Source organism: Anabas testudineus, chromosome 3 (assembly GCF_900324465.2).
Source record: "Anabas testudineus chromosome 3, fAnaTes1.2, whole genome shotgun sequence".
Lineage (NCBI taxonomy): Eukaryota > Metazoa > Chordata > Actinopteri > Anabantiformes > Anabantidae > Anabas > Anabas testudineus.
In genome coordinates this window covers 19,173,917-19,200,513 of record NC_046612.1, presented here as the reverse complement: position 1 = coordinate 19,200,513, position 26,597 = coordinate 19,173,917, and the positions used below count along the sequence as shown (strand labels likewise).

General features: G+C 39.5%; 1 protein-coding gene across 1 annotated transcript in view; it reads left to right on the top strand.

The window, feature by feature from the left end:
- cd276 (CD276 molecule) overlaps positions 1-26,597 on the top strand; it is a 59,427-nt gene that overhangs the window by 16,884 nt on the left and 15,946 nt on the right. The window contains exons 4-5 of the mRNA XM_026378835.1: positions 935-1,231; positions 23,507-23,644. Coding sequence (XP_026234620.1) covers positions 935-1,231; positions 23,507-23,644 — 435 coding nt within the window. The remainder of the gene's footprint in view (positions 1-934; positions 1,232-23,506; positions 23,645-26,597) is intronic.

The following is a 26,597-nucleotide window of genomic DNA, read 5'->3' as shown; positions in this document are numbered from 1 at the left end:
TGATACTATGTACCTTTTCTTCCTTCTCACACTTTCATATCTGTTGAGACTGTTCCTGTATTCTCCTAGGGTGGATGTGCATTAGGCGGTGTTAATGAATAACATTTTTTTCCTGGCTTGGGAGAGGGAAAACGCTATCTCCAGCAGTGACAAATTGGTTCCATTTTATGCATTAGATTTATGGATGCTTTATTTTTAGCCAGCCTTTACAGTTAAGATTGTAGACTTCATGCTGTGTTGGAAGAAAAGAAAGGGAGTCTTCAGTGAAATCTGCCTGTCCATCAAACAAACAGCTGCGGAAGTTAAAGTGTACCATGCTAAGTCTGTCTTTGTGTGAGTCCACTTTTCAAAAAGCAGCTCAGACAAACTTATTTCATCTTGGCCTCAACACCACCCCACTGTTTGCTGTACCATGATTGGTTCTGGGAATACACCAGCCACCTCTGTAGTTGTGAGTTAGCTCAAGGGATTGGAGAAACGTGATTTTAGCCGAGCCTGGCGATGCACCTCTCACCTCCATCACTCTATGCTCTTTTCCATGCCATTGGCTGAGTCGTCCCAAATTTCTGAGCCTGCCAGTTTTCTCCAAGGCCTGCCCATGTCGGCCTCCTGGCTTGCAGCAGAGATCTTTTCTCAGTGGCTCAGTGCTTTGGAGTGTAGGGATGAAGCATCAGGATATTTTAAAGATGTTGTGGGATCTTTAGCTGTGTTATGCTAAGCTCCCTAAATAAAATTAGCAATTTAATGGAAATCATGTCAAACAGTTCCCAAGATGACTCTCACTGCAGAAAATGCAGAAAGCTAAATTTAGTATGTATGCTATTCCCCTTCTCTCTCTCCTTCTTCACCTGCTCTTTTCCTTTATTCTTCTCCCCTGCAAAATCCTCAACCGTTTTTTTCTTCTCTTTCTGTGTACTCCTCCTCTTTGTCTCAGCCCCGTATTCCAAGCCAGTGGTGACTTTGGAGCCTGAATCCAACCTGCGGCCAGGTGATGAGGTGTCCCTGACTTGCGTGGCCTATGGTGGTTATCCTGAGGCTGGGGTCATATGGCAGGATGGGAGCGGGCGCAATCTTACAGACAATATCACCACTTCAGTGGTGGCCAATGAGGAAGGGCTGTTCACAATGAACAGCATGCTGACGGTTGTGCTAGAGCCCAACAGCACCTACAGCTGCCGACTGATCAACCCACTCCTTGGTGAGGAGGGCTACGCCTTTGTCACAATCACAGGTGGGTGTGGGTCTTCATCTCCTTTTGTAAAATACTTCTAGGTCTTTTAGTCAATGTTGTCACCTCCACTCTGGTGCAAAGTAAACAACCTAATATGCTCTGGCTTCCTGCAGTGTTTGAATGTTACCAGCTCAGACTAATCTTGTTTTCAGTCATGCATACACAGAGTTTCTCATTAAAGTCTTGTATGCTTTCATGAATCAATCTGTCAGTTGAATTTTATGCTGTAGAGACTCAACTTTTTCAGTCTGTATCTTTGTTTTCTTCTAAAAGTAAGAGTTCATCACAAAGAAACAAATGAGAAATAATAAAATGTCCAATTATGGTCCAATAAGCGTAACCCATCAGTTCTTGTGCATCATTAAATTGAATCAGTGGGTGATTATTTCCCTGAGCATAGTCAAATAGCTGTTCATTACACATTTTAAAAGGCAAAACAGTAATAAAAGATTGTGCAAGGTGGAGTGAACAGTTTCCTAGAAGGACCAGATTGTTTAAAGCATTATTGAATTGTGTGTGGCAGTAGCTATGTGATAGGCCTAATGGTCTCTTCAGCCCACCCATCACCACCACCGCCTATGTCCCTCTGGCCCTAGTGGTGTACTATATGTGCTAAGCGCAAGGAGAGTGCCGTGTAAGGTGGGCCAAGGCTGAGTCTCTAATGGGAGCAGCCCTGTGTGAAATGGCTCATAAATAAGTAGAGGTGGCCCGAGCCTGATCTGTGGGCTGGAGCTGGTACTGGAGCTTGGGCTGTTGAGACGGAGGTCGAGGCAGAGGTCAGGGAGTGCTGCTCCACTGGGCTGGGAAATGACTGTGCTGTCTAGAAACAGGATGGCCGATTGGCAGGGTAGTCTTGCTGTATAGCTGAGGGAGGGTGGCCTTTCTAACAGTTTGGTTGGCCTCTTTCAAAACAGGACAGATAACCAGTCAGAGGAACCACTGGGGGAGTGGAAAGGTATTAAACACATGGTGAGAATAAAATGCGACTGTAAAGTTACTGTGCTAAACTGGTGTGTGGCTGCAATTATTGTTCTCCGCCTGCTGGATGGATGCACTTTTTAAGATTTTGCTAAAAGAAGACTTTGCTTAAAATTTGCTATTGTATTATTGTTTTTGCTTTTCATGTGCGTTATGTCTCTTTTATTTCATTTTATGTCATTTAGATTGCCGTGTCTTTTATCAGGGGATGGAATTCTAAACCTTACATCGTAAAGGTTTAGGCCAAACCTTTTAACTCTACAGGTTGGTTCCTAGGAGTGATTGTGGTAATTTTGACATTTCAACATCATTGAAGCAAATAATGATACTTTAGACTGATGGAAGAAATGCTTTTAGATGACTTGGAGTTTCAGTCCTCACTTGGCAGTAGGCCCGTCATAGTATCCACTTTCGGGGACAGTCACATCAACTTCATCCAGTAAATTTGTCTTGCCACATGGCCGATGGGCATTACTCTAGTGTTTTGCTCTTAATGAGTGGCATTGGTAACATACTGTAGGATTAATATTTCTAAAATAATCTATGTGTATTTTATTTATTGTACTATAACTATATAGTGAACAGAGTTGGTGTAAAAGCCATGTTTACAATCAGTCACTCCCTTTGTCAGGCATGTGAGGAGATGTGTCCTCATCAGTTGACACTGGATATTAGTAGGATCAAACCTATCTAGCTAGCTTGTATTATGGAGAGTGTGTGCAATGGCAAGAAGTCCACAGTTCATTGTTTCTTGCGGCTGCTGTGTACATTTTATTTGTTCATCAGTGATCTTGTCATTTCCTACACAGCAGCAAGTTGCTGCCTCTGATTGAAATTAATGCAGCTGCTTGGTAGCAGAGAATCGCACAGCTGAAGTTGACATCTGATCTTTTTATCAACAGTAACCACACCATTTGAATAAGTGTAGTGATGTAAAATGTACAGTATTTTCTAAGGAAACATGGTGGAAATAAAGTATAAAACAGCATGAAGTGGAATGAAAAAGGAATAAAGTCCCACTATAATATCACCATCAATACTATTTCAGATAACCATCTGTTTAGTGAGCACCTACATAAAAGTTTGCACATCAAATTACAATCTGACATTGTAAACATACATCTTTCAGCCTTTCGAGTCCCTGTTTTGTATTACATAATGGTCCTTGATTAGAGGTGACAGGTAAGTGCATTTCAGGATCCTGCCTCAGATGCAGTGACATTGAGGTAGCAGATGAGGCAGGATAACCGGTTGGCTTTAAGAATGCTGTTATTTTACTTTGTGGTACAACCTTTCAAAAAATGCATTCTCAGTTTTTAACATCTGTACTAGAAGAAGATTGTATTTCATTTACGAAATTTAGCTAGCTTTATCTTCTTTTATAAGTTATAAGAGATGTGTTGTTTTGTACAGTACCTCATTGTACCCACTGTTAAATCCTTTTGAGTTAACATTTTATATTAATCATACATTTTATTAATTCTTATTATTCAAATAGGTGCACAAGTGCATCCTTGCATGCACATAAAATGAAAAAATGTCGAAGAAGACAAATGAGCAGAACAGACTGAAAAAACATATCTGGCTAAGAGGGATGGAGTTATTAAAGTGCGATGTAATCAAGACTGAAAAAGGGACAGCAAAAGAAGTAAATCCACACATAAAATGGCAAAAACCCCTAATTGAAACAGTGGTGATCATGATTTTCAGCAACTGGGTTTACATGAATGAGAATAATTTCTCTGTATGGGCGCCAGCGCAGCTTGATGATTGCCCGAGTTTTTAGTAAACACACAGAAGATTTACAATATTTTGTGTGCCATGATACAAGGGGGGTTGTTTGAAATGAAAATGTATTTGCATTTGTTTACAACAGCTGGTGTGTGCTTAACAGCTTCTGTAATTAATTTTGACCTAGCAGAACTCTTCTGCTGGAGTATCAGAGTGTGGAGTGTGCTGGGCTTGAGTTGATATACCAAGCGCACTTGCTCGCTGTATACACTCACAAACACAGCACACTGCACTCAAGCAGCTGAGAATCCTATTATAAGAGTGGGTGAAATCTACTTAAACTTCTGAATGGACTATTAGAGTGAAAAAACAGAGCAAGGGATGGAAGAGTAAAAAAAGAGGAAAAGATGGGGGGGAGGCAGAGGGTGAACAAGCATGTTAAGATTTCACACTCTCCCCAATCTCTGATTGAAAAATTACAATAGTAATACAAATCTCCCCCAGGCAGAACAGGAGTTTGACAAGGTTAATTATTAGAAAATGAACTCTTTACCTACACTGAGCAGAGCACTATGTGGGCAGGCATGAGCTACACCTTAGAGTCTGTGTTAAGTCATCCATGCTAATCTTACCTCTTTTATAGTCACAACCAATTAACTACTTCACCAGAAACATCCCAACTGTCAACAACATATGCACACAGCACATGCACACTATGTATCTCAGAGATGTCTTGCGGGGTACTGGTCATTTTTAAAGCGAGCTCTGGAATGGGCCGTGTTTTCGTGTTGCTGGGATATTGATAGATTTTGCAGAGTGCAGCAAGGCTTAGTTCCAGGGAAACCCTCTGGAACAGCTGGAATTAATGAACAGTTGAATGATGGAAAGGAGCAGCTTCAGTCCTCAGATGAACTGTGCTCTGCCTCCTCGTCTGGCCAGCAACAAAATGCCAGTCCCCCTCTCCACCTGACGCAATGGCTTGCACTGTCTCACACCCCCAGCCTATTCAACTCGCCTCAAAAAGAATAATGTTATTGGAGTTTTCAGGGCTTAAGAGTCTATATCCTGCAATTTTGTCACTGATCCCTTTGTGAATGTGGAGCTTAAGCTATGCATCCCATCTACTGGAGCTGTGTGATTGCTGCATGTTGTCTGATGGCTGGGTTTCAGGACCTGTCATTGAACCCCCCTCTAGCACCACCCCCACTCCGACGTTCTCTCTCAATGAGGATGGTGCCATTTCCCCGGCATCACTCTGCTGGCACAGCATTTACAGTGAACAGTGTGTGGATGGAGATAGGGAGTGAGGAAGGGAAGGAGATAAAGAGATGAGGTAGGGAGATAGAGAGAGAGAGAGGGGGCTAGGGAGACAAGGTTAGGAGGGGTGAGAAGTGGATGACAGAAAGTAAGAAGAAGACGAAGGAGAAAACATTTGCTGAGCGGAGAGTTGTGGCACTATGACCTGACAGGCAGGAGATGGACTCATTGGCAGGAAGGGAGATCACCCCACATGGTGTAAAGACTCTCTGCTGAATTTTACTATCTAGCTGGCGTTCTCAGGCTTTTACTGAGCAGCATAGTGGCTCAGTGGTTAGAACTGTTGCTTGACAGTAAGCGGATCCCAGATTTGCTTCCCGGACTCAGTCATGTCTGGTGACGTTGGCATTCTTTCACCATGTTTGCCTGGATTTCCAGCACATTTTTTTGCACCTTACAAACACCTACAAGTTGATGTGAGGTTACAAAGTCCAAAGTGACAACAGTTATCTGACTATTACAGACTAATTACAAGGACGACTCTCTTTACTTCCCCACATGTTACCGCAGCATAAATTATGAATTGAATGGTTTACCCTTTTAACCAAACGGAGAAGGTACGTTATTACTGCTTGACTGGTAATTTTTTTGGCTTTCTTATTTATTGCAATATAGACTAAGGCTAAAGTCTGAAGGGCTGGGTAAAGCAGAGAAGAGTGTGGTAAAGCAGAGCAGGGAAACCTAGAATGGACAGTACAGTGGAACAAATTTTTTAGCGCAATATTGCAATTTAATAAGCACTTTTTTACTTTTCTTGTGCATTATTCATTTTAAACAAGCTAAAGATGATAGTAAGTAGAACAACCCAGCACTGAGCAGAATAATATCAACATATAATCCTACATACTTCTCTTTCATGTAGGCCACAGACAAACAGAAAACATCTAAGACAAACACACTCATTCATTCAGTCAACCATTGTGTTCTTATGTTATGTCTGCTTTTTTTATTTGTCCTGTCAATGTTCCCACTTTCCCATATCTCACTCCATACCCCAGTTAGTCTCTGGCACACGCACAAACAAAGTTAGCCTGTGTGTAAAAGACTTTAAAAAACATACAAACAGCAAAAAATGCAAACAGTCAGGTGTCAAGTTTCACATATAAAAAAAAAGCTTTGAATTTTGGATGTATAAATTCAAATTACTTTCATTAAAAAATGTTAAGACCCCTCCTTTCTTCCCTTTGTCAAAGAACCACTGAAATAGGTGGATAGAGGACATGGACAGTCAACACAGATGTGAGGAATACTATATATTTACAATAATTTGCTGCTTTAAAACTGAATATACACTAAAACATGCACCCACTGAAAAGCAACTAAAGAAAAAGGGAAAAAATAAATTAAACATTAGACTATGATGTGTCTACAGTACATATATCTGACTGTCATGACCCTCGTTCCTGTCCAGCTTTGCTGCAAGCGATAATCTCTCAGCAAAGTTAGCGCAATTCAGTCAACTTCATGAATGGGCCCTGTGCAGAAATACAGGTTGTCTTTCTTCTGTGTTCATTCCAATTTGCAGGAATTACCTCAGTTACACAGTCCCTCAGCTTCCTCAAGTCCTTCCAGTTTCCTTCAGAGAGTCTTATTCAAAGCCAACCTACTCTAATATCCTTCTGTCACAAAATCGTTGAGAATGTTTATCATAATATCAAAACTGTAGTAAAAAGCATTTGCACTCTAAACCAGCGCTCAGTGAGTAAATTGTCGTAAAAAATACAACATTGACCTTTGTAGTAGAAATGGAATCAAACACGGGTGCTAATGATAGGTTTTCAGCTTGAGCATAGTCAGCCATTCGTCAAGTTGTTTTTTTTTTTAAATTTGTGTCAGCTTACTTTTTACCCTTTTCCTCGCTACATTATCATGTCTGTAGAGCCTGATCCTGACATTTCATGACCGTCTAATAAGCTACCTGCCAGGCTTACTGAAGCCATAAAGCACTAATTCCTTTTTATTGTCTCTCAGAGTGTTTTCTCTGATTATAGCCTCGCTCATTTGTTTCTTTTTTTTTTATCTAGAATCTCTGAAAATATTGTGTGGCAGTTTGATTTAAGGCACAAAAATATTTCAACGTAACAGTGTTTCTCTGCTTGTGTTGCCACAGGGCCAAACAGAAAGATGCAAACAGCAGTGGTCTTGTGGTTCAGAAATTCTCTCATTAGAGTGATTGTGAACTTGCAGTAATTGTAATTATTTATACAATATTTTACAAGCTTTCTCTGGTAGGATCTTATATCAGAAGCTCTGTCAATCAACTTTGAGAAATATAATGCCACAAATCACTTTTTGGCTTCCAGCTTTTATAACAGACTAATCTGCCTGTCCTTGTTCTGTACTGAACAAAAACTAATTTAAATGCAATTAACATAGCCTTCGGAGAAGCAGAAAACAGCAGTGTAAATGAATCTGTTGTCAGTAAAGCAGCAAGCAGGCAACTTTCCCGACGGAGCATAGATTAATTAGTGTCCAGTGCACAAACAGGTCTTCTTTCTCCTGCCGAATGTATGCTCGGTCTTATCAGGAACCCAGCCAGGAAAACAACTGAATAGACAGATGAAGAAATGCAGGCAATCTAAAATAAATTCAGGTAGGAAGCAGTGGCGCTGTTGTAAACAGATTTCAAAATTATTAACTTGGGACACTTTCTGCTGTCAGTACTGTTAAAATGCCTAAAGGTTCTCTTTTTTGGCCTTCAGTACAAGAAATTTTATCCCTGTATCGCGGCCCAGGCAATGTTATTTGCCATGCTCCTAGTCATACTGTTAGTGGCTCTGAGGAATTGTTGGGTTGGATTCAGTTCTGGGAAGTTTCTGGTTTGTGCGCTTCTCTTTTAGAATATAACAATGCCAGAGATAAAATGAGCTCCTCTCTTTTGTCCTGGGATTTATTTGCTCTTTATTCTTGCCCCTTTTTTGCCATCTTGACTTTTTACTAAAACAAGCTTTCTTGCACAGTTTGAGTAGGAACAATTAATACTATAATATTACTCTATATACTACAAATAATATTATTTCCTCTTAGACAGAGAGTCTTTTTTGTTCTGCAAGAAAAGGTCAGTCTGCTTGTGTGTGTGTGTGTGTGTGTGTGTGTGTGTCCATGGATGTCTTTTTTTACCTACATACACCTTGGCTCTATTTCTGTCTTCATGGGTGTGATCAAAAGCAGGGTCCATCTTTGCTCCATCATATTGTGGCAGTGTGCTGTTACCCACTGGCACCTTCCCAGCAAACAGCAGTCTGACATCTTTATATCTGTTCCAAACTCAGTAGAAGCTTGTCTCACCGTGTCCTCCCTCACTTTCCTTTTCAGGACACTGTATTTATGATGGCAGTAAACACACAAAAGCCCTCTTTTGTTATTGATCGGGTTAATTTTGATTTGGACTCACAGCAAGGACTATCATTGGGACCAGTGGGACCCTGCAGTGTGCAGCGTGTCACACAGCTCCCACTAAATCCTATAAGAGGGATTGGTTTCGGGAGGTCTGGCATCAGTCTTGGCTTCACGACATAAAATGATTAGATTCAGCGTTTTCTCAGCCACTAGGAAAATAGCCACCAACAAATGAGTAGGAACACCTTCGAAGTTTGGTTATTTAATTATTCAGCCATTTAGTTGATGCTTAAACTCTGCACCTGATAACACCATGAATTATTGTCTTGCAAAGGTTGTTTGCATCCTAAGTAAATTACTTTGTTCTGTGCATGCAAACAGTCCAAATTAGTGGCTGGCTACACACAAAGAGCATTGTCCAACGCTATAATGTGTTTTCAATTAGGAGGCATTGAGAGATGTAGCTTATTCTCAGGCTAGGTGGCTCTTTTCTTCGATAGCTCTAGAGACCAGTAATTGATTACCAAGTGTGAAATGGAAGTTAAGAACAGACTGAGTGTGGCTGTGTCCCGGAGGAGAGGAGTTTCGGGTGGGCACAGTGCTCGACTCACTCACCTCCATATGTACTGACATCTTCACTTGAAAATACGTAAGCACTCACTGACTCACTGCCTGATAAGAAACACACCTATTACACAGCCCTTTATTTCAACCCCAGTGTCAAATATCACAGTAATGACTGTGATTAAGTCATTCTGCCGCCGTGCTCCTCATGATACCAGTGTGAATGGACAGTGGCTTGCGATGACTCACATTCCCTTCAGGCTGCATTAATATCTTCTGACTGGCTAGGACTCTGTAGCCACGCCTGTCTCTCCAGAGCCTGACAACTTGCAGCTTATTACAGACAAGCTGTCCATGAGGAAACAAACTCGCTCCTCTTACCTTATTAATATTGTCAACTGTGTTAAATTTCATCACTTGCCCTCCTCGTGTGTGTTTTCACAGTAAGCTCAACTCTCTGTCAACGGCAGAGACAGCTCAGTGACCCACACCACAAGATTCTGTCATATCTATAACGTTTCTGTCTCGATGCTTTCAGGCACTTACTCTTCCAGATGAAGAGTGATACCATTTGTACTGTCGGGTCATTTTCCTCGTGTGGTTGTTATAAGGGTTAAGCAATCCAAACAGGGATACACAGCTAAGTTAGACTAATGTTTCAGAGAACTGTTGCTGAGTGTTGAACCTGAGAACTTCAGTTAAGTCCAGCTGAAGATGGACGTTTGGAAAGGAAGTGGAAATTAAACCAATTTAATAGTTCAGCTGATATAAAAAAGGGAATAGTTTGACAATCTGGAAAACAAGCTTATTTGCTTTCAGTTGCAGAGTTAGATGAGATTTAGATTAAATATACGTAGAATTAAGCTGCAGCCTGTAGGTGATTAGCTTAGCGCAAAAACTGCTAAACTGTGTAACAGCACGTCTACAGCCCGCTAATTAATAAGAATGAACAATTTGCTGTTGGACAGCTGCAGACATATGATGGTGCTACTATGGGGTTTCAGTGTCTAGTCCAAGGACAACTGCTCTGCAATCCCATTGCACATTATCTTTCATGTTAGTTTTAAATGAATTTCTTCATTTAAAGAATAAGACTATTTTCCAAAATGTTTACCTATACCTTTAATGCATCATAAATATATTATTTAACATCCATATTCATTGATACACTGGGGATAGAAAACCTTGACGAATATACCCCACACATGAATAACACATTTGTCCACATTGTACTGTACTTAAGAATCTCTTTAGCATGCCACTAATTGAATGTGTTGTTGCAGCCTCCATACACTCCTGCTCAGTGGCACACAAGGCATTTCAATATTTCACAGCATTTTGGTAAAGCCATGTGACATAATGTGATCACACTGTGGACACGATGATGTAACTGGTTATAGGTTTGAAATATGTGCTGCTTCAGCAGAGGAGTGACTTACATCCTGTGATGAAAGTAAGTGTGTCCTGTTTTTTATTGTGTACCACGAGAAGAATTAGTGCCGGTATTCCAAAGCAGGAAAAGAAGCTGTCAAGGTTACAGAGTAAAATAGGATTCAAGTTGTAATCCTGTACATTGTAAATCTGCCATTGACTCTACAAGAATGTATTAAATAATGTTTCTCCCAGTATTTTCTTGCTATTTATCAAATATTTTAGAGCAAAGGACAGATGGTTTCAAAGACGACAGCAGCATCATAATGGTGCCGAAATGTGATTAAAATAAGGAGGAAAAGAGGACAAACTCAATCTTACATTTGCTTCAAGGTCTCCTTGTTGTGTAGGTGTGCTGATTGCTGTAGAGATCTGTTGTGCAACTAAAATAGAACAATGCACAGTGTCAGGAACTAATTGCTGGGAGAGGTAATCATCACCCATTGTGATTAGTGTATGCGTACCATTGGGTGCACTGTACTGAATGTCTGTGTGGACAGAGGTCAAAAGTAACTAGTACATTTACTTAGGTACTGCACTCAAGTACTGCTACACAAGTATTTCCAATTTCTTCTCTGCATTTCAGAGGCAACTATCCTACCTTTACTCCACTATATTTATTTCACAACTAGTTACTAATATAATAATTTAATTAATTAATAATATAAAACTGAATTTATGATAAAATAAAATAAGCATTTTGTACTTTGAATGCAAGAGTTTTAATTAATAGCACATTTCTACTCTGCTGTATTGTTGTGTTTTTTACTTAAGTAAATGAGCTGAGTACTTCTTCCACCATTGTATCTGGAAACATTAGACATTCCACATATATGTGATTTATGTAAAATTATTTCTCAGTGTTTCCAAAGTAGTTTGGACAAAATTGGGAATATACTGTGAATTGTACTTTTACTTGTAGTCACTGTACAACCAAGCCCTACATTACAAACTTTCACTACCAGAGAACGGTACAATCTTGGTCTGTTTGAAAGTGTCTCTGAAAACTCACACACATGCACACACACGCACACGCACGTGTATACACATGTGTATAGCTAGATTGTATTCTAGCTATTCTTGTTATCTGCCAGTGACTTTGCTGCTTCACAGTGGAGGTTTAGGGGTTACGTGAATATTTTATAAACTTCTTATCTTCTTTTGTCTCTCCCAAATTTCTTAGTATATTGCAGAAATCAACCTCAAAATGTGCCTATATTTTTCAAATATTATTTATGACATAAGTATTTTTAGTTCTTTCATTTCAACCTTTCATTTCTACCTTTGACAGATAAAAAGGATCAAGTAAACTGAGAAATCACTAATTTTAGTTTTCATTGAATTTTAGGGAGGTATCTACTTATCTGGCAATAGGGTATTAGTAGTTTTAGATGTAAAAATGTAATTGTGGCAAATTAAAAATATCTTTATTAGGAGTGACTACTCCTAGTTCTATTAAATATATATTTTAATAAGGATTTTTGATATCTTGCAATTCAAAATTAACGTGAACTGAATTGCAGATATCTTGAATTAACTTTTTCTTCAAAATAATTGTAACTAACAAAACTATTGTTGCCGATATCTGAAATTACAGTTTTGTGTGTATTCATTGGAAATGTCTTAAATATAAATACTAAATGATATTAAATAATCATATTAAATAATCATATTAAGTAAATATACAAGTAAATGAGAGAATAATCGACTTTAACCAACCTCAATAGTAAAAAGCTGCTTAATTCATGAGTAATATTGAACCAGTAGTACAATATTTAATAGTTTACTAGGCAGAGGTGTTATTCTGGATTTATACATTTTATTTTGAATACTTGTTATACTGATATATACTGATTACACTTACTTGATTAAAGTAGGCTTTTATAGAGCAGGACTATTACTTTGCTTTTACTAGCAAACATGTGGATGAACATTTTTATTTGTGCATCAGCTGGCCTTATTTTAGTCATGATATATTAGTTTAGTGGAAAGTGCTACCCTTGTGGGACACTAGTATGAACATATTGTCCCTGACTCTTTTCTCAGCCAGCGGCCGGGCATTTTCTCAGACTAAACAACTTAGCTGAACACAAGTTGTGAGGGTGTGATTAGCTACAGCATATTCCACTGAGAGGGAGATCTACCATCATTTTTTTAGTCTGTCCAAGATATTTTTTGAAAGTGCTGGAAGGAGACAAAGTATATTTAAGCAATAAGCCATGTGAAGCTGTACTTGACAGTGATTTTGTAACAGCTTAGAGGCATTGTTTGAGACTCTAAAGGAACTGTCAAAGCATAGCCCTAAAGTAGCTTTTTGCTTTTGTAAAATGACTGCAATGAAAAATCAATGTAAATATGCCATGGATGCTGCATTTCAATTTAATTCCACTAATAAATAATGGCACTTTTACCAATTTGAGTGGTGATTTTGGATTGCTAAGTATTTTACAAGAACTTCAAGCTCAGCCAGACATAAGTGAGAGAAGAAACAATTTTATGTTTTTAAACTCAATAAATTACTAGAGTTTCTAAGAGGATCTGTATTGATTCACCCTTAATGGACAAGATGTCCCGGTGTTTAAAAGCCTAAAGTATTTTAAATATCCTCTTGAATCATTTGCCATGACTTTGAACTCACTTCTAGACTGCAGTCAGTGCAAAAGTCAATTTTAAACAAAACTTTGTTTCTTTTTTTTTTTTTTGTCTTTTAATGTTGGATTTAAAAATAATGAAAGGCTTACACATTGACAGGGAATAGTATACACCACTTTTATGCCTGGCTTTTAGACGTTTCTTTGTTTAGTTAGGCATTATCTGAGCTGGCTCCTCTCATCACATCACAGAACGCTTTGAATTAATTAGCACGCTGTTGTTTCTTTGAGTGGAGGAACGATGAAAGCATTTGAAGCTTCTTGTTAGTAAGAATCTGCCCTGAGAAAGGTTCTCAAATAAGACTTTGTATTCCTCTAGTAACCAAATGCTATGGCTGTTTGTAGCAGTCAACCTGGTCTCTGACAGTCATGAAGCAGCACCTGTGTTTCCAGCAGTGTTTGTATTTATTTCCATCCAAGCTAAGGAAATGATACTATAATCGGATGTCAGGTGGTTTGATTTTGTTGTTGACGTAAATGCTTAACCTGAAGGAGATGACCTGGTCTGAGCACAGCCTAGCTTTACTGCTTTGAGAATAACCCTCTTTCCAGTAACCACCAAAGACTGCAGCTGAGGAAAATGAGAATTGCTGTTTCATAATGAGAGCCCTAGGCAAAGACATACAGAGACATGTCTTTTAAATAAATCTGCCATTATACATATATATATATATATATATATATATTCTAGTAATGCAGCAGTGGTAAAAGCATACATAAGATACCGTTCTTTGAAGAGGTCCCAGGCAGTTTAATATTTTGGATAGAACGTTTATGATATAGGTTTAAGCTTACATCAAATATTTTGCATTCAAAGATTGTATCATGTACAGTATGCAAAAACTATTACTGTGGATTTGAACTATGGCTTTTTTTTTAAAGCACACTACTGTGTCGATGCGAGGGCTGATGCTTTTTAGTTGTGTGATTACAGTTTCATAGCAATTTAAAGAAAGCAAGTGGGAAGAGGTATTACAAAAACTACAGTGTTGCTGACTTGAATGGATGGTTCAATAAGTGTCATGTTAAAGTTCATATCCCGAGTGATATTTCTCACTTTGCACTATACTGATGCAACATAGGAGTTGTTTCAGCAATAGATGTGTACAGTGCACCTTCTACACACTGTCTACACCGTTTCACACAGTTTGTTCTTGGTGCAATGAGCCAATGAAATAAGCACAAGTTAGCAAGTCTTTACAGCAGGAAAGGGACTGAATATTAGTTAATGTTTGTGTCATTGTGTAATAGATCCTACTTATGCTTTTATCTCTGCACTTTATTGCTTTCATAAAGTAATTTCTCAATATCTGCATGATAAAATTACACTGCTAGCAGGAATCATAGTTTAACGATGCACTAATTAATATTTTAATATATACAGTGGATTTAATTAATAAATGTAATGTTCAGAATTTGCTCATAGCAATAAACCCACAGAAACTTATTACATGCTGTATTTATAGAGCATTTTAACATCATTCAGATCATCGCTTTGGTTTTGCAGCCCACAGCTTTACAGTTTGCTTCAGTAATAAAATATTTTATTTCTATTAGTGCAGTGACCAGAAACACAACTGCAAATGCACAGTAATGTTGATCTGCTGCATATGGTTGTATAAGTAACTGCTATAATGTTCGTTATAACAGCAAGATGGTAATAGTGTTGTTTTTCCAGCTTGTTGCCCTGCGAGTGTCGACGAGTGTCTCAGGTATAAAATCAAGTTTGGGTTCAGTGTATACCCTTAGTTTTAAAAGGCTATTTATCCCTGTCAGTCTGCTCTTGGCTCTTCTACTTAGCATTATCAGCCAGCCAGATAGTCTGCTCTAGTACGGATGGCTGTCACTAGTGATTCTGTCCTACACATCCTCAGAATCTCACAGGCAGCTCTTGTTTTAAAGCTAATTAAAAATTTAGACAACACAACGTTGTAAACTGATAATTGCACCCAGGTTCCTCCTGCATTGCAAAGATGGCTCTGTGTGAAGAAATGAAGCGACCAAAAAGAAAAAGAAGAAGAAAATCAATAGTCCTTCCTGCCTCCAACATCTTAATGCCACTCTCACAGTTGGCAGGCGTGTGTGGAAGTGATGGAGTCTCTGTCAGTTACTAGACATCAGAGGAGTTTTTAATTGAGGCCCCATTGGTGCTGGGAGGGACCTGGAAGATGATGAGAGCTAGCACGGCCGATGTTAGATGAGGTGGGCAAACCAGTTGTTAGACAATTTTGTCATCCACTTTCAACGCCCTCACAGACTAGGCCTGGGCAGAATGGTGTGTTATTTTCTTCGCTGTTGATAGTAATGAAATTTGTCATGGTAAATATGTGTTAACCAGGTAACTATCCGTATAGCTTACAGTGGTTATGGAGGAGAGTTTCATACCTTGTGGAAATTAAGAGTATGTGCGTGTTTGCCTTTGTATTTTTGCGTAGGCAAATTTTAGTTTGAAACTATCGTGGATGGATATTTTGGCTGGTTTTCACATCTTCAAAGGACTGTTTGAGGGTTAAGGCTATGCTTAGGTTTGGAGTGAGGGGCTAGGGAATGCATTATGTTGTTATGAAAGACCTGTGTGTGTGTGTGTGTGTGTGTGTGTGTGTGTGTGTGTGTGTGTGTGTGTGTGTCTTTCTGCATGTTTCTTTTGTTTTACACCCATGCCATTGCTGATGTTAGTGCTGGAGTACATTCTCCAAAATCCCTCCTAGTTGCTGACACGTTTCCTCATGGTTTGTTCCTCTAATTACACTCTGACACCATTTCTTCACCTATCCTTTTCTTAGCATGCAAATGTGCGTTTGCTTTGCTGAGAAAAGGGGAAGTGTATGCTCACTGGTTAACATGCAGTGAGCTGATGCCCACAGTGAACTTTGACGTGACATTTAAAGTCCATTCTGTACCAGAACAAATGGTGTAGCCAAATCCACATCAGGGCGCGTATCTCCACCGGCATTCATTAAGTTTATTCTGGTTACACTGTCAACCTCTACCCCAGCCCTGTGTTTATATAATCCTACACAGAGCTATTACATATGCTCACATCTCTCTGCCTGTAATGTTGCCTCTGTCTTGCTAACATGACAGCCATGCAGTTGGCTCTGAGCTGTATATTCGCATAATTAGCTAGTCGAATGGATATGGGATTACCTTCGACTGTAAATACAAGAAAATTGACTCAAACTGTGCCCCTGGCATGGCATCTGTTTAAGACTGGAAATCATCTCCTGAATTACCTGTGACTTGGATTCCCACTGCCTCCTTTTCAGATAAATTAGTAACTGTCATTGTAGGTTTGGTTGTATGTACTGTGGTAATACAAACAACACTTCTTGCAGTCATTGACGTTACCAGAGTGAATTCTGTCCTATTGATTTGTTTACAGTAGTTTACAGACATTCTTCTCTGCTCTTGGTCATTAACACATCCCCCTTCTTCTTCTTTCGGCTTTTCCCATCAGGGGTCGCCACAGCGAATCATCCTTTTCCACCTAAATCTATCATGAACATCTTCTACCCTAACATTAGCCAACACATCCCCCAACATACATTATTAAAGCTGCACTGACAAACATACAGGGAAATGCAATGTAAGCTACAGTCATGTTATTATTTTTAAAATAATTAGTATTTCTGTGTGCCTAAAATTAGATAATAGATACAAGGAGTAGTACAGCCAAGAGTGACCTATCTTAACACAATACTCCACTAAAAACTTTTGTACTATTATCTGCTTGTCTTTAGTCCATTTGCTTGCTTGGATAGCACAACCAACAAGCAATCTTTTTATTTGTTGCTAGCCTGTGGTAGGTAGCTGTTTGTCTGTCTCTCACAACTGTAGCCTGACAGGTGCAGACCTAAATAAATAAATACAACATTTCTGCCCAAATCTCTGAACAAAAAATAACATAAATAGCAAATATTTTAAATAATGACGTTTACTGTAAATTTTGTTTTTGAAGAATTGTGTGTATTTTAAGGCAAGTTTATCTTTTTCTGCCGTGGGCGGTTTCTCTCACAGACAGGTTTTGGAAAGGTTTTAGATCAAATATTTTGTGCCAGTTTCTGCCAAGTTCAACAACATCTTTTACTGCCATTGCTCTCTGAGTTGAAGTTGCCATCAAAGACATGCTCCTGATTTACACTGCTAACTTACAATTTATCACTCAGTCGCCAAATTTCAAACAGCCCCAATCTTGTTTTGTATGAGGGAGCTACAATAATCCAGATCCATGCCCTGGATCAACCTGCCAAGTGGAACTCAAGTGCACTCTCTCTTCATGTCTCATTGTAACCTTTCTCTGTGGCGTGTGACCCTCAGCCGGCAGGGAATATTCACCTGTGGATCAGTCAGATTAAAGTCTGGCTGATTTTATGAAGGAGGTAACCTTACCACAACAACTCAACTCTAAATCCATAGTGCTGCATTATAGAGAGAGTGTCTGGAGAAAGGTCAGTAGCACCCTGACATGTCTGAGAGACGGCATACGAGTTGAGAGTGGATTAATACAACAAGACCTCATTGTGATTCCAGCTTGGTCCAGCATTCATCCAGTTGCCAGTTCAACACCTCCTTGTTTACTCACTTGTTATTTCACCCGCTTATACCATTCCTCCAACCTTCAGTGACTTCCTAACTCATCTACCTTAGCCTTTCACTTACCCTATATCCCGTCCCTGACCAGCACCAGATGGCTTTTATTGTTCTCATCCTGAGGAAAAAAAAAGAGAGCTATTAGAAACTTTATTCTTATGAATGCAGAGCTATTAGCCTGTTTTAGTGTCCACGTCTGCACATCATACGCTAGTGTTTGCCCTGAGCCTGTGGCGTCAAGGGAAGGGCAATAATGTCAGACAAATTGTGTAAGTAAATGGGTGCTAGGTCCTCCGAGAGACAAACGCATTGCTTCCCTGCATGCCAATAAGACAGTGAGGTATCATCTTGCTGAAAAGCAATTTATTGAAATGCAACAAAAGGAGTGAAAGCTCAAAGCAAAGATGCTGACAGGACAAAAGCCTGTCGCCATCCATCTCAGTTTGCCAAGTTTTTCCTACAAGTGAGCTTCTTGTCCTGTCCTGGAGAGGAGGGGTGTTCCCAGAAATATTGCAAGAACAGCTGATGTGTCTGTGTGCTCACTAGCTTGTCATGCAAGTGAAATGAGGAGAATTGAAAGATTTTAATAGCCACCTTTGTGGTTGATAATAAAGGCTAGTAATTCAAACTGATGTTTAAACAAGTTCAAAGTCATTCATTCAAACATATATATATATATATATATATGATATATAGAACATATACAGGGGTGGCTGTGGCTCAATAGGACTGGTGGTTCAACTCCCATGGTGGTTCAACACCATGTCACATGGCAAAGTGTCCTTGGGCAAGACACTGAACTCCTAGTTGCCCCCGGTGAGTCAGGTCAGCTGCATAGCAGCTCTGCCATCGGTGTGTGAATGTGTGTGTGCTTGTGTGTGTGAATGGGTGAATGAGACGCAGTGTAAAGCGCTTTGAGTACCAGTTAGGTAGAAAAGCGCTATATAAGTGCCGACCATTTACCATATACAGTATATTATATATACACTGTCAGGTTTTTTCTTCTGGCTAATTCCTGTCCTCTGACACCAATACCGTCTTTTTCCATTACAACTGTTAGTATTGTTCCTGCCAATCTTGTTCTTATGAGATTGATGATTGGAATTACAATCACCAATGTTGACAAGTCTGTTGAGGTATCAGCATTCGGTATGCAAGTGTGATCTCCTTTTTTTTATATTTCATGAACCTTTACTGTTTTGTTGAATGAATATCTATATCCCTGCCATGTGACTTATTGTTTAAGAGATATATATAAGCCTATTTCTAGTGCTGTGCTTGTCTGTGCCTCTCTCAAGTCTCTAGGGCAGTATAGGCCCTCCAGCAGGGCTAGGCCCCTTCTGCTGCTCAACCCTCAGGCTAGCCCCTAGTTCACTTGCTCTTCTGTGATCAACACCCCTCCTCTACAGGTCCTTACAGTATGTCTCTTCCTCTATGTTCACAATCAGGCAGGATAACACCAGCTTGTTCATCCTGACAATGAAATAAAAACCTAATTGTCTCTTCCTCTCCTCTACCTCATCCTTCCAGTCTACAATGAGCCTTGAGGCTCCTCTTAGCCTGAAGCCATGCTTCTGTCAAGGGACATTATTCTCCTTTGGTCACAGCTTAAGAGGCTAGGTTTCTTCTAGGCAGGTAAAACCGAGGTGACAGTTGGAGAGAAAGCAGCTTTGATCTCCACTGTCTTCATGTTGCAGAACCAAGATGACAGGCAAGGGAGTCTTAGGAGCACTTTATTCCACCAAAGGTGCTAGAGAGAAAACACTCAGGCTTGTAAAAATGCCTGCAAATCTTGGCTCTCACATTCACTGAAGTCCAAACAATAGCTAACCTGGCCCCTTGTGACTCCACTATAGTGTCTTTCAGAGACTAAGGGAACCTCATTTCTCACTAGTGATGCACCCTGTGTTAGAGGCTCCATATGGAGGTGGTGTTTTATCATACTCCTGCCTGCCCCCATTAAATATCTATTTTTACCTTAGCAGTCTGCTGTGGCCTCCTATGATACACAAAACACCTCTGGTAAAGCACCACCTTGTGCAACAGTGGAGGATCGGCTCCAGGTGTGGCTTATATAGTCTATATAAAATGTGGCTGTATAAAACATTAATTTAAGGTACCACTAGTACCTTTTCATTATATGTCATTTTGTAAAGAAATTTAATAGTGCTCAATAACAAAAAAGGCTGCAAGGGGTGGACACATCACAGTATATGTGCACAATATTATAAAAGATAATACCACAGCACCATTTTATAGCTACTAAAACTACCATAGTGTTGACTCAATGCCTTACAGACACGTCCATAAAATCTGAGCACTGTAAGATATTGAGTTTGCATTATATTCTCCATGTATTCTTGTAATTGTTTCCACCTATTGGATCTATCAGTGTCAATGTATGAGACAGATGTGACCTCTGCAGATATGACTGTGACAATAATAAATAGGACCTAGTGGTCAACCATCCCAAACTGTAGGAGGCAAACTCATCTGTAAATCCTAAAATAGGAGTGAATGCAGAATCTGATGATGATTTCTAATTTGCTGCAGGTCATTTTTATCTTGTAGCTGCCCAAAAAAAAAAAAAGTCATGCACATGAAAAACGACAGCAGTTTTATGATGTTGCAATAAAGCTTTGGGAAGGACTGCAGAAGAGATGCAAACACTATCAAGTATGGTTTTACTGACAGACATCAAAAATATACAGTCCAATAAAAACAAAATTCATAAATGCGGCACACACTGTGCTGAAATTAGCAGGATTTCACCATGACTCCAGCCTTTCATACGTAATAAATTAAATGACAAAAAAGATCTACTATGTATACAGTGTCATTTTATGCACACAAGATGGGACATACTTCAAACCCCAGTTCATTACTTGCTTGCACTTAGTTACTCGTTAACTGACATTGAATGGGTAGAGCTGACAGAGCTGAAAGTACAGACAGGAGCCCTGATGAGTGGGTGTTCATTTTTAGTTTATACCACATCAACATAATACCGGTGCACTTTCCACTTCTGTTAGTGCTAATTCTAAAATTATTGGTTTAGAAATTATATTAATTTGATTAATTTGAATTGATTGAATTGATACAGTTTCTTGGTCTTAACACAATGGCAAATGTGTGAACTAAAGCTTGTTCGGTGTGGTGCAGCTTTGAAATCTGAAGACTCTTGGTAATATGACAGTGCAACCCAAAAGTGTGCATCCTTACCCTTGCACCGAAGGGAATAGGGAAAAGGGGAAAGAAAGGGTAGGTAAACAGAGCCATTAGAGACAAATCTATTTCTGAAGAAAACAAAATCACATCATCAACAAGAGAAAAAGAAAAATATGATCCTGCAGCCCTTTGGGCCCCGGCATAGCAATGATAGCCGGCTATGGCATTTGTCTTTATCAGTCTGCCTTGAGGGAGGGAGAGTGTGGTGGGAAGGTGTGAGAATGGAAAGAGAATGAGAAAGACAGTGGAAACAAAGACGGCCGCATCTTCTTCACTCGTCACAAAGAGCTAGACACATTTTTTCCTTTTTCTGTTTTTTTTTTTTCTTTTGGCCTTTATGAGACACGAACAGCTCGTGTACGATTCTTCCTCTTTTATATATGTTTTGTAGTTTCATATGGTTTAATATGACGTGGCTCTCAGATGGTCATTCTTTAAAGATAGCAGAGTGAAGGGCTCGGCGGACAGAGAGCCACAGCGTCATCAGTCATGACTAGCCTGGGGAGGCATACATAGCTTCATCAAAATGACAAGATTGACTTTCCAGATTTTATCCTTTCTCTGTGGCATTTAGTTGTTTACCCTGTTTTGCAGTAGCAGTAACAAAGAGTCTTTCTGTTACCTTGTGCATATGTTTACAAGGACTAAATTGAACTACATTTTAATTATGATTACCTACAATTTGTAATTAGTAGCATGCATTACCTGCCTCAAAAACAATTGTTTCTGTAAATATAGTGATTTTTTTATAATGTATCACAAGACACAGAGGATATTAGTTTTAGAGTTGCATGGAAGCCATGCTACCAGCTTTGTGGGGTTGTAATAAGGCATCGTAGTGCTTTGAGCTAAATGCTACAGGTATTGCCCCTACACTAACATTCTCACAATTACAATGCTAATATATTGATCTTACTTAAGTAAGTTTACCAAGTTCACCATCCTGATTTAGCAGTTCAGCATGGTAACATTTGCTAATTAGCTCTTAGCACATTGCACACTTGTGGTCTGGCTTTTAATTGTATAGGTATTTAGTCAGTGCAGAAATTAAACTCCGATGGTGGCATTTATCCTCTGGGAAACGTGAGCTTCTGTACAACATTTCATGGCAATTTATTCAATAATTTAGTATTTCAATCTGGACTAAAGTGGTTGACAGAGTGCTGACAGACTGACACTCTCATCCCTAGCACCATGCCATCAGCCTGGCTAGAACAGCAGAATCGAGACTGAACTGATTTCGGACTTTTATAATTAGTGAACACATCTTCTCCTCTGTGGCCTTTCATTTATTCTGTTTGTGGGACAATCAGGTACATTTGTTTCTCAACATCAGACGGACTGGATTTCCATCTTAGGATTGTTCATCTCCCAAAGGATTTGCCCTCCATCTTGGCTGGACTGTGTTATAACCTGTCTTCCTTGCCGATGCCAAGTCTTTACAGATGCTTCATCATTTCCTCTTTCCAATGTAGGCCAATTATCAGACTTTTTTTTTTTTTTAATCTGTCCAGAGCGGGCACTCTCTGAAGGAGGCCTGTTTGTGCTACAGCCAGGCTCACAGATATTTAGTGGCTCTGCTGTTTTCCTTTCTTCTCCCTCTGTTCAGTTTGAATACCCCAGGGAAATTCGGCAGTTTCTCTCCCTCTTTTTTTTTTATCCTGCTGACCAGTTTTTATTTCTCTTTATCAGATTCAGGCTGCCAAGATGCTGTCACTTACTTTGATAGGTAATAGTCAAGGCAATGTAATCACTGTACTAATTTTATGCAGAAATGTGTACTGTGTGTTTTTTCTTTACTTGTTTATATTTAAAATATATCAGAAAATATAAACTACTGCACATTCAGAGAGAATGATAATAATATCACACACATTACCAAGTTATAGATTATTAATGCTAATGCATGAGACATCTGAGCAATGCGTAGCAGAAGGCAGGGGGTGGGATAGTTATCGCCAACATCCTCTTAAAGCTGTGCCAATGCTGTTTGAGTGAAACCACAACACAGTTTTGTGCGCCTGGTAAGCTATCTGCCATCTGGACTCAGTTGAAAGACTCAAGTGGCTTAATTGGACACTAATAAAGAACATATTAAGCAGTTCACAAAACGCAAAGGTTTGTACGTATTTCTGTTTTCCTGGACAGTTCTGCTGTTTCTGAATCAAACCTAATAAGGAGTGGATGTGACAAGTCTGATGTTGATGATGGACATGATGATTGCAATAATCATTGTTAGTGTTCGTCATTTTGTACTTTCGTAAATCTGCAGTCTGGTTGAGTCAGGATTTTCATGACAACAAACTAACAGCAACATTGTCAGATAGTGGTGATGGCTGTAGTGGTGACAGTTGTGTACTTATTTTTAGCTCTGCAAGAGTGAATAATGAGGCTCTCCATTTTCTGCCCTCTCTCTCTCTCTCTCTCTCTGTGCTCTATGCTTTAGGTCAAAACATCGCCTTCCCCCCAGTGGCTCTGTGGGTAACTGTTGGACTGGCTGTGTGTCTGCTGGTGCTGCTCATTGCCCTGGCTGCTGTCTGCAGCAGGAAGATCAAGGAGAGCTGTGAGGAGGCCAGGAGAGAAGGTAGAGGGAATAAGAGAGAGCGGTTGGACAAAAGGGGAGAAATGACTCTGCACATTTAACACCAGAGAGTATTCTGACAAGTACAAAAAAACTCTTCTTAAAATCTGTGTTTAATCTTCAAGTTTAAATAAAATTATGTTTTAGGCTGTCCTCCCTTCATTAGGGACAAAATGAAACTTCTTTGGAGCTAAATCAAAACACAGAATACTGAAATCATTTCCTGTTTTTCTAAGGACTTTGTTGGCCTACTGCATACAGTTCAAGGGCTTGCTGAATAATGGATGCTAACCTAGCATGCTCTCAGGCCCTTTCAACCCTTCTCAGGGCCTTCATTAAAATGCAGAATGACTCCTTAAACTCTTCACATAGTGGGCAAGCAGATGATATGCATAATTGCGACGTGTTGCCTAGATCATGTGGGAGGCACAATGAGAGTGAGAGAGAAAGACCACAAAACAGTGATGAGATGTTAACTGCTCAGGGAACTTTGGGAATCCAGAGGGAGTTCTGCTATACGCTTTATGCGTATAGCTAGGACCTTGGATGGCGGGACACATATCTTCGGCAGAGAGGAACATCATTACTCCGTTCCAGTAATTAGCGTTGTGGAATAGCTGAGGATTGCCGCAAGTGCAAAGAGAAAAAGTTTTGAAATGAGATAGATAGTGCAAAGCCACCAGCTCTGCTGTAATGAGATCCGCTCAGAGTGGAGGAGACATTTAAATAAAGGTCAGCCAGTGTCTGCACCAGGGCCCAGAGGTTTAAAAATAAATATGGAAGTGACACAGACTCAGAGGAAAGAGTAAATAGCTCCATGGAACATATGAAATCAAATGAAATGGAAAGAGAAAAATATAATGCAGTTCCTTCCACAGGCAAAGTGCTCCCAGGGTTGTGGGGTCTTTTCTTCGGTAGGCTGGATGAGAAGCTCCATTTTTGTTTTTTTTTTTTTTTTTTTTTTTGCCTAGAGCCCTAATACTGAAGGCGGGATTGATTATGTGGCCATCTAGTGTCTGCCTTATTGAAACGTGAAGTCCTATTCTGTCCCCTGCCAGCAATGTTTCTGCAGTCTTTAGTTTTTCCAAGCACGAACCTGAAGACTGGGAACAGTGACTTATTCACATATCATGGACACTTATACTCCTGATAGAATGATACTGTATGAATACAGATTTAGTGGATTGCTATGCACATATCCAGAGCTGTGGGGAGGGTAGGAAGCAGGGAAGTGCAACCTAATTGTAGTTGTCTTATCTTTTAATGGTGTTCCTGGGCATTGCCAAATTAAAGTTGACTCCCTTCATCCTGTCTGGGTAGCTAGGGTGGAAGGGTCAGTAAAAGTAGAGAAGTGAGTTAGTCATTTTTCTTCCCTGTCATAAAGTATGTGGAACAGCCGAATGTGTATTGTAACAGAGCGGAGCTGCTTGTGGGATTGCAGCAAGCTCAGTTCCAATGGCATCACCCACATGGCTCTGTTTTTATTGACATGGCTTTTTCTTTCATCCCTGTCTTCTGCTCTTTCTTACATAACGGCTGTGACTATGTGTCTAATATAAGCTTTCAATGACCTATCCAGGGCCTCTGCTCCAGTTCTTCAAAGCTCATTTTACATTTAGATAAGCGTATGATTTAATCAGACATACTCTTGAGACCATGTGTAGGGGACAAGGGACAGATCTCCCCATTGTGACAGATGAAAGTCATAAGGGAAATGGTGTTTCCCTGAAGGTTTTGAAAGCAGTGGTGCCCATGTTTCATAAGATTTAATCCTCAGATTGATGCGATCACGTTACACCCATGAAATAACAAACACATTTTTTATTTGATTTATTCATGAAAACATACATTTATAGAATTCCTTAGCTGTGACAACTGGGTAGAGAAAGCTGTTGCTACTGTTTGTTTGTTTGTTTTTTATTTGTTGTACATGAGCGTTCATGAAAGTTGATATTCAGAGGGAGAGAATTGAACTAAATATATTCTAATGTGCTCAAAGCCTTAAAACAAGAAGGCTCTGTTGTTACTGAATGAATTAGGCCCACAAAACAATGTATTTAAAGAATTATAGGTTTAATGGAACCATTTGCTTTTTCATACATTTGAACCGTTCATGATGAGGTTCAGCAACAGTGCTGCAGCACTTTTCTGTAACAAAACACCAAGGCACAAAGGGAAGATGATGAGGAATAGTAAAACTCTGAAGGAGTTTCTGTTTCTGTCCTCTAATTCTCTTGTCTTTTATGTGCTTTGTTTGACTTTTTTTGTTTAAGCCATAACTGTCCTCCTCCTTACTCCACTACATTTGGGAGGCAACAAATAGGGGTGCTTAATTTTAACACACCCGGTGTACAAGGGACACAGTTCTCATTCCCTGCCCTGAGGATGCCCTCAACTTCTCCCTGAATTGTGGTGCCTTTTTAAATGAACTGCACTCTTTTATTAAAGCACTATTCCCCAGGGTATTTCCACGGCTGCTGCAGTGGTGGGACTGTTGGTTGATGTAGTTGTAGTTGTAGTTGTTGGAGATGTGTGGATGTAACACCACAGTTGTGAAGATTTGAGAAAGGAGATTTTTTTTTTCTTCTCTTCAAATGTTACTTAAAACCAGCTAACACATTATTTTCTTGGCACATGTCCGTACCTCAGTCTGACAAATGGTTATGTTGAAGTGTTATAATATAACATAATGTAATATGTGGAAATATACAATAGATAACACAAGAAATTATGTTTTTTATAAAATGTAATTTCAAAACATAGCACAGAGAAGTATGAAAGAAAGACAAAGGTTTGGGTAAATTTACACACACACAGCCTGTTGAAATGGGGAACCTCAGGATGTTCTGCTTCTGTATTAATAATGATTTTTGCTTAATTTCCCCAGAGGTTTATAGCCTCTGCTGTCAAAGTCAGACACAATCAGGCAGAATATAAACAAATGAATTGTGTTGTT